This window comes from Rhagoletis pomonella, unplaced genomic scaffold (assembly GCF_013731165.1).
Source record: "Rhagoletis pomonella isolate Grant_MI unplaced genomic scaffold, Rhpom_1.0 Rhpom_scaffold_00008, whole genome shotgun sequence".
NCBI classification, from domain to species: domain Eukaryota; kingdom Metazoa; phylum Arthropoda; class Insecta; order Diptera; family Tephritidae; genus Rhagoletis; species Rhagoletis pomonella.
Window position 1 is genome coordinate 11,115,235 of NW_023458562.1, and position 9,377 is coordinate 11,124,611.

Sequence of the window (9,377 nt, forward strand, 5' to 3'; positions counted from 1 at the left end):
CCAGTGATGCCAATTTTGGTTACTGGGTGTTTTATAAAAATGTCTTATTACTAATATACTGATATAGTTGCAGCAATATTATATACAAAGCCGCTACAACAACAACAACAACAAAGCAAAGCATAAAAAATAACGATGATACTTTGTTTTAGCCGCAAGAACAAATGTACCAATTGAATTAGAGAATGTAATTAATTGTTATGCTAAGTACTTGTAAGTACTCATATCTTGTAATACTCATATCTGTAATAAGAAAATTTTTAGTAATTTGTTCGGATTTTGTAGATTTTTGACTTGTTTTTGAGGAATTTGGTATTTTTTTTTGTGGCAACACTGCGCTGGTGCATAGTCGAAAATTGGTAAAGGTGAAATTAGTCAAGAACGCAGAGCTTATACCTAAACGCTGTCTGTATACGCAGAATTTTGTCAATTACTGGAGCCCACAGTGAATACGCAGAAACCAACTGATTTCTTCAGTGTTGTGTACTACAGTGTTGCCACTCACAATGCCTTTTCGTAAACTTACCTTTTCAACTACAATTTTTTGTGCTATAATAGATCGTAGCTAAATATAAAGTACTTATTTTTCAAGAAAAAACCTTAAAAAAAAAAATTTCAAGTATTTTAAACGTATTTTTAATAGGAACTCATATTTTTTCACCATTTACAAAACTAACGAACTGGTAACCATCTATAGAAAGGAGAAACCAGCTGACACGGAAAAATCTAAATTCCGCAGATTTCTGCGCTACGGGCTACAACTACAGAAAAATTCTGCGTTGTTCAGTTTGCATTTACATGGCGTTCTGGTAAGAGATAGATCGTGTCAGCTGACTCGAATTTCTGTACCAGTGCGTTTACGTTCTTGACTAATTTCAGCTTAAGAAATGTAATCAGAAAAACTTTGTCCCCTTTGTCCCCTTTCAGACACGTCAAGTCTTGCTTTCAAGTCTGCTCGTTCGTTGGCGAAGGAGGTGAGAACAGAGGGGAAGAGTACAGATACCTCCGTACCGTCAATTCGTTTCAAGTTTTCTTGTCCCTTTTGATCTTTTCGTTGCTTCCCATTTAACATTTGACATTTGGAATTTGACACTGAAGGCGAAAGACACAAGATCACGAAAACGAACGAAAGACACACGATCACGCGGGAAGGAAAGAAAGAAAAAAGTTATTTTCTAGCTGCCGAAATCTCGACGCCATCTTTGTTGTAAGAAGTAAACAACGAAGAGAACGGAGAAAACCACGAAATTGTTGAACGCATGAATAATCATTTTTATTATGCAAATTCTTCTGTAAATCATGCCGTTGTGTTGAATTATTCTTTACCTTTTGTGTACACACGGTGTCACAGGCGAAAATGAAGAAAATTGCGGTAAAAAGCCACCACCAAATTGTAAACAACGAAGAAATGTAAACAACCGGCTAATGTCAAAGTCGTTAAACTTTTTTCCTATATGCGATTCTAACGCAAGAATGATAGAATACAAGATTGCGCCGATCAGAGAGGATTCTTGAGAATAACTTTTGTGTGACGTCATACTGGTGCAATTGCGAGAGAGAAATGCCAAATCGTGAGCAAGAATGGAAGAAGAAAAAATGTTGCAAGGAAACCGTAAACAAGTTGCACAAGTGTGACGTCATGAAAACAACGATTATGTCAAATTCGTTAAGAGAGGAATAGCGGTCCGAGATCGGCGCAACCTTTGTATTCTCTCAATCGTGATTCTAACGGGCTACTCTCCTGCCCGGGTGATCTTGTATTTTTGGTTCATGACTTTGTATGGTATGTAGTCAGTAGAGATGGCAAAAAAGAATAATAATCGATTAATTGGTTAATTGATTAATCGAAAGCATTCGATTAATAATTGCAATTAATCGTAAGAAATTAACCGAGTAATCAGTCATTTCGGTTGAAATCAAAAATTAGTAATAAAACATTTATAAGTAATAAAAACTAGTTTACTCCCCGTGTCAAAATTATAACGTACAAGATTTTTTTTTATTTAACATTAGTTATATTTTTAAATATAGCTTATTCTTTAGCAAAAAACGTATAAATATAAATATATCAAATTTTGTGCAATACTAAAAAAAATCATCAAAAAATTTCAGCTTTTTAATTAGATTTCTTAGAAAGATTTTCAGTATGCAGTTTTGTAGCCCATTAAATTTTTTTATAAAAAATTCCAACACTGAAGTATCTACAACTTATGGCTGTTTTTTGGCACTTTGTTGTTTGGTAATGGTATTGCTTATTTTCTTCCATATAAAAAAAAAGAAAATGCGCAACATTGAATTGGGAAAATAAAATGAAAATATGTGCATACCTGCGTTGTGATTTTTAGTAGCTACTTAGGTTAAGCTTGTGTTTCGCTTTTTGGCAAAATTATCGTTTAAACAATTTGCAGAATACGAGAATGTAAAAAACATCCCAGCTTATTTTGTTTTGAACATTGTGTGAGTAAAGTAGTCAATTTTTGATGGTTTCTTTTCGATTATTTTAAAAATTAATCGGTTAATCGCTCGATTAATCAAAAGGAAAATTTCGATACAATTAAATTGTTAACCGAATGGCCCCTGTCACACGGTCAGTATTTATTGACGCGATCCAAGTATCGCGATATTTATTGACGGTGTAGCAAGCAGGATTGATGGATCGTGATCCATATACTCACGCGATAAATATTGAACATGTAGCATTCGTGCGCGATCCATCAATCCATCAATATGGATCGCGATCCAAACATCGTGATAATTACTGATCGTGTGACAGAGCCCAATGGAACAAACCGATTATAATCGGTTATTCGATCAATCGTGCCATTACTAGTAGTCAGCAGTACTCAGGCAATTTGAGGAATATATATATATATATATATATATATAGGAATTGTTGAAATACCTTGTGCTGTCATTATATATACTTGTACCGAATAAGTGCCTCTTGTGTTTATAATAATTGCAAATTAATTAAGCAAACGTTGTCGTGCCAGCATCCAAGTTGTCACATATTTTTGCATTGCCAGTAAAGCCAATAGTGCAACAGAGCTATTTTTAAGTGGTTAGAGGGCAGATGCTTACACAAAAAGTTCTTTGTTTTTTCTAAAAAGTTAAGTTTTTAATATTCCTTAACAATCCTCTTTTTTGTTCTTCAGTATACAGGTACAAAGTTCAATTTCTGTACTTCCGTTTTGCAAAGTAAAAATAGTGCAATTCTATTAAAATACGCATATGTATGTATGTATATTTATGTTCATACCCTACAAGACAGCTGAGTACCATATGCGTATGTTATCATTATCACTAATTACAAAAGTGCTTATCAAAGTATTAATTTTTGTTTAGACCATGCGAAAAAATTAAGTACTTTCCCCTCAATGTTGTCATCAGAAAGTTCTCAGTACTAATAGTCAAACTACTCATTTATGCCATACTACAAAAACAAAAGATAAAATGTGTTAGAATTTTTGCCTAAAATGCTCAGCAATGTCTTGTAGGGTACATATATGCATATGGTTATGGTCGTTGTGTGAAGCGCAAAATAAATACTATCCCCGGGTGAATTTCCCCCTCCTAAATGTTTTCCCGCTTATTCCAGCTATAACTCTGTTAAAAGCCCAACTTTGCACTTGAGAGAATAAAATTAAACAAAAATTGCGTAATTTCTCATGTGGAATTAAACGGAGGATACCGGATGTATAAAATTTGCGTTATTCCAATTGCAGTTTTTGTACATTCTGTGTTCGCGTACATTATGGCTTCTTCGATGTATTACGCTTCAAGTACTGGCCGCATTTTACGTTTTCTGACGACAAATATTAACTATTTGCAATATTACAAAGTGAACAAATCAATACTCGTCAAGACCGTATTTGCCCTGTCAACAAGATATTCTAGTTCAACAGCAGTAGTACCAGTGCTTCCCGTAAGCGGCATTTCCGGTAATGGTAAGATTTTTAAAAATTTCATTCACACATGATTCAATAATAGGTGTATTCACGTATTCTTCCAGCAGAAAACTCTCAGAAGCAAAATTCTAATGAATTTTTATCTGATCAATCTCAAAGAGAGAAAGTCTAGCAAAAGTACGCGAACCAGGGAAGCTAACTCGTGGAGAATTCCCCGCTTTGCGTGGAATTTCAGTTTGCGTGGGAATCGGGGAATGTACCCTTTTTGTGGGGAATTTCAGTTCGCTCGATTCTAGTACAAAATAGTTTCAAATGGCTAAAAATTGCTGTTGATTTTTTTGGAAATTTCTTTGTCGCATTTGCTCTCATATAACGAACGAACGCAATTTATTTATTTATGGAAGAAAACTACAACAACTTCTGCAAAAGAATTCTAAAACGAATTTTTTTACCCACTTGAAACTTGCACTAGAATTGAGTGAGTTACAAAACTGCATAGCTACTATAAATCTTACTATAAAATGTCGAACTTTTTAAGATTTTTGGTTTTTGTTTTAAATATTGCACAAAGTTTGAAACTTGGATTTAAACATAAATCCAAAAAAATTATTGTGAAAACTTGGCAAAATTTGGTGCGACTAAAATTTGTTCGACCACTGTAGGTATGTAAATATTATATAAACATTTTTTATTCTGTATTTGTAAACTATATAAAAGTTTGTTTTGGTTTATGAATACATAATAATAAAATAAACAGAAAGATCAGCGATATATAAAAATAGATACAATTTATTTTTGCAAAGAGATATCTGAATGATAACTGGAGTGGGGAATTTTACGAAATTTCGGGCAAAATCGGAAAATTTCATAGTCGAAATCGGGGAATTTTCAAAAATGAGTTGGGTACCCTGACGCGAACGCAAAACCAGCAAAAACTTGCAAATTTTTAGTAGAACTGATCTCAGTTTCGTTTACATACAAAAAAATAAAACAGAAAAAATAATATGAATTAAAAGTTTTCCTAAAGCAATTTGCTAATCAAACATGGGTAAATGAGTATTTGCTTTCTTCCGATACATTTGCAGTCCTTATAAGTTATTTTAAACTTAAAAATCATAATAATAAATCTACATCTAAATCCAAAATGAATTTCCATATTTTCATAAATTGAAAATAAATGGTTTTTTTTGGGTTGGCTTTCCAAAACGGAACCAAACGAGATTTCAGCGAAAGTATATGGAATTGTGTCATGAAACTTGGTCAGGATGTTGGGGGGAGGCTTTCTCTACATGAATATATCACTCTCACAAAGTAGTTGCTAATAGTATTTAAGCAATTTGTTGTTAAATAATCTTCACTACCACCCCCAAATTTTTGTACAAAATGCCACTTATCAATTGTATTTTGGTTGATATACAATATCTTCAATGTTCACGTGCGTATTTTATACTTTTAATATATATATATATTTCATCAATTAATTAAGTAAAACGCGTTTATAAATCCGTTCACTCGTTTTACCACTTTTCACAAACAAACAGAAATAACAATGGCCGACAGTAAGGGCAATTGTGTGCTGCCATACTTCTCGAAGCTATAAAATACAACTATAAACCATATCATTTTCGTTATTGATTCAAAATTTTCGCCTGCTGGGCTTTTTATTATAAAATCGATACTTCAATAAATAATGAAAATTTTTAATAAAAAATCGCGCGATTTTTTATTACAAATTTTCGCCCGCGGCGCTTATTATAAAATCGAAACTTCAATAAATAATGAAAATTTTTCGATAAATAATGATCTGCCTTATTTGAAAAATATCATTGTTGCCCACACTACAAGGTTTGCTGTAAGGGAAACGGGATATTTCTATTCACCACATTCCATATATGTCCACGTATTTTTTTTTTTAACCTTGCAGAGAACTTATTTAATTTGCAAAAGCCAAAAAATAAACATTTGCTTAGTAGACAAAACAAAAATTTGTATTGTTCAATTTATTTCAAACGTTTTTTCTAAATATTATAAACATTTAATTGAGCGACAATCAAAAGCAAATCCACCCTAAGGTACTGGCCCAATGCAGGCTGGCTTTGCTTGCTTCGCTGTGAGAAGTGTCAAAAATTATTTGGAATATACTCAAACGCATGATAAAAGTATTACAAGGGAAATTCATTCCTCAACTCGTCGGCCATGATTTTTTTCTGACGTTTGCCAAAATCATATAAAATTGAAAATAAAAAAATTAAATTGTTCGCAATTGTTGTTGTTTGAGATTGAAAATGAGAATGTATGTGTGAGTTTGAGTTTTGATTTTAAAAGTATATTGTTGGCAAACGTCAGACTGCCTCTCAATGGCTTTACCTGACTAAAACGTATAAAGGCTGGCCGAATGGCAGCTTTTCTTCACTTGGTTTAAGTGCTCAAATTTTCAAATAGGCAAATGTTTTAATTGAAAGCGTTTTGTACATTGTATAGGCTTACAAGTATGGAAAGCGCCATTTTGTTTGTTTACATTCGAAAACAGCTGAGATCACCTGATTTATAATTCTCTCATTCTCGGCACAGAGTTACATTCAAGTTTCAGAAAAAATCTTTAAAATGTAAATTGAGAAATATTTTAGAAAGATGTGTTTTTATTCATTTGAATCGATTAAATAAGAAATTAAAAATGCATGCCAAGTCTTGCATTTCCAATAATAACGATAATGTGTATGTTCCAGGCAATAATTTAAAATACTTGTTAAACTTATCGTTTTGCGAATACAACTTCTGCTTCTGTTTTGAATACCATATTCGCATAAATTTGCATTTATTTTTAAGAACACATATAAATTAAAATTTATTTCCTTCCAGAGCGACATACGGACAAGTAAGATGATAAATTTGCATTTGAATTATGATATCAATAGGGATGCTTTGAAACGTATTTTTTGAAGACAAATTTTTTATAAATCTTGAGATTGTTGATTTATTTTAGAATTAAAAAAGCTAGTTTACATTAAAAAATATATTTAGACTAGAAGTATGTAAACTACTTTTATTACGAATTGAAACAATTTTAATGAATATTCATGGTTACCATTAATAGTAGTATGACAGTTAGATCTAAATGCATATTTGACAAGAAAGATAGAATACAAGATTGTGCCGTCCTGGCAGCGCTGACGTATCTGTACTAAAAGTAAACAAAGTCGAATTGGATGTTGAAAGAAAATGTGAGAACAGCCAATTTTCTTAATAATAATTTTTTCGATAGGGAACGTATTTTAATTGTGCTAAATTCTAATAGATTTATTCATAAAAAATAAAGTAGCTTTAAAATAAATTGAAAAATGTTTGCAAACGGTAATTCAAAAAGCTTTAAAATTTTTGTATTTTTTATGAATAAGAGCTTCAAAGGTTAGGGCACAGTTAATTGCCTATACGATATCATAAAAAATATATTAATTGTGCTCGTTATGTACATCTGAAATTCTCATTTCGAGTTGGCAATAGTCATGAAAACCATAATCAACGTGCAACCCTGTGCCAAACTCGACATAACCACCTCCGAGCAAACTAAGCAGCCGCCATTTAATTTGGCATAACACCGACCTTACAGGAAGAAAAATTTCATTAAAAAAAAAATGGAAGTAGTTACAGGGGAAGTAGTTACAGGAAAAGTAGTTTTTCGCCATTGTATAATTATTAAAGGTATTGTCTTCCCAGAGAGTTTTGCTTCACATCGAAATTTGTGCTCCCTTATTTTAATTTTGACGCGTTTCAATGTTGATTCTTTTACTTTTAAGGCCTGGCCCAATGCAGGTTTGATTTGCGCTTAAAGTAATTTACTTTGAAAACTTGTTTGGTCAAATGGCGGCTTGGAACGCTGTCAAAGTAACCAGCTGTCTGGTTGAAAAGTTAATAGTTGCGTTCGATAACAAAATTAGCCCACACCAGGCTAAAATCAAAATCAAGAGCGTAAGCGAAAATTCTCTCCCAAAGAGAAGAAAAAACAAAAAGTAAAGGAACAGGAAATTACCCATCACTTGCAAAAACCGGAAGAAGAAGACACACCAGCTGACTTTGTTTATGTTTTATTTGTAAACAAACAGAAATTCATGTTGCCTCCATGTAAGAAAAAAGGAAAGTGAACGTTCAATGTTCGCCAGAAACATTTCTAGAAGTAAAAACTAGTTGGCACTATTATAATGTCACACAGCAGCCTTTGTGTTATTTAGCTTTATTTTCACTGTTGTAAACTAAATCAAGCTGGTTGCTTTTGGATATAATTCATTGACGACGTATACATGAAGCCTAAAAAAAAAAATTGGATCAATTTGCTGCATAACTTTTGAATTATAGGTGTTTAAATTAAAAAAAATTATGAAAACAAGTGAATTTTTTATGTAATTTTTAAGAGAGGCACAATTAATTATGTCATAACTTTTGAAGCACACCATATTCTGATTTGAAATTAAATGGGCATTTAGCACTTATGTGTACACTTCATATGTAGTACGAAGAAAAGTGTGCATTAAAAAATAACGAAATGACCAGTAACTCAAAGTCTGTAACTCCACATTTCACAATTTTCAAAATTTTCGGTTTATCGCGTATAGGTTTTGAAGCATTTAATTTTAAGAACTTTTTAAGTATGTATTGCATTCTACAAACAATTACGAATAATTTGATACCTTAGCAAGAGGTGTGCTTTCAGAATAAACTAACTTTTAAAGATAAAATATTCTGTGATCTTGAGCGTAATTTTTATTCCAAAACCACCTTAATTGAAGGCACATTTGGAAAATACGTCGAAACGGTCTAAATCTTTCTATAACTCCTAGTCCTTACAAAATTACATATACCTGTAAAATGCTTCAAAAAAATTTTCTCTAGAAGTGTGTAAAAACCATGATTTACTAATTTTAATGATGCTCCTTCTTTTAGTCAGAATATTTCGAGAGTGGTATCAAAGCAACTTTTTTTCGACAAATGTTCTGATAGTCGCTCTTACTTAATTGGAGCCTTTTAAATTCAATGGCGTCCCCAGTTTTACCCTATTGGCTCCACTTTTCGAGATAGCGGTACTTGAAACTTTGCTTAAATTTTAACTATTTTATAAAAAAAGTCCCGGAGTTTTGAAGATATTTTACTAAAATTTTGCACATAGCCGTTTTTAATATTATCTTAACTATTCCATAAAATCATCGAAATCGGTTCACTAAAACATCTAGCTTCCATACAACTGATTGACCAGAGACGTTGTTTTGCGTTATAACTCCTCCAATTAAACAGGTTAAAATTTAGTATAGGTTCAATTTAACATATAGTACGCATACAATTTATTATTCAGATATGAAGTTAGAGTTAAAGCGCAAAAACACATATCTGAGTAATCAGTTGTACTGGAGCTATACGTTAAAGTGCACCCATTTCGATAATTTTAAGGAATAATTAAGGTAATATTAAAAAACTGTTATG

At 32.1% G+C, this 9,377-nt stretch overlaps 1 protein-coding gene across 14 annotated transcripts in view; it reads left to right on the forward strand.

Annotated features, from left to right (window-relative positions):
* Positions 1–2,760: 2,760 nt before the first annotated feature.
* Positions 2,761–9,377, forward strand: part of LOC118744173 (transmembrane protein 53-B) — a 28,706-nt gene continuing 22,089 nt past the window's right edge. The window contains exons 1-3 of one of the 14 annotated variants that reach the window (XM_036476966.1): positions 2,765–3,061; positions 3,156–3,237; positions 3,599–3,947. In XM_036476966.1, coding sequence (XP_036332859.1) covers positions 3,695–3,947 — 253 coding nt within the window. In that variant the 5' untranslated portion in view covers positions 2,765–3,061; positions 3,156–3,237; positions 3,599–3,694. Of the gene's footprint in view, positions 3,238–3,440; positions 3,948–9,377 lie in introns of those variants that run through there. The other 13 variants (XM_036476967.1, XM_036476971.1, XM_036476976.1 and 10 more) reach the window with 13 other exon arrangements.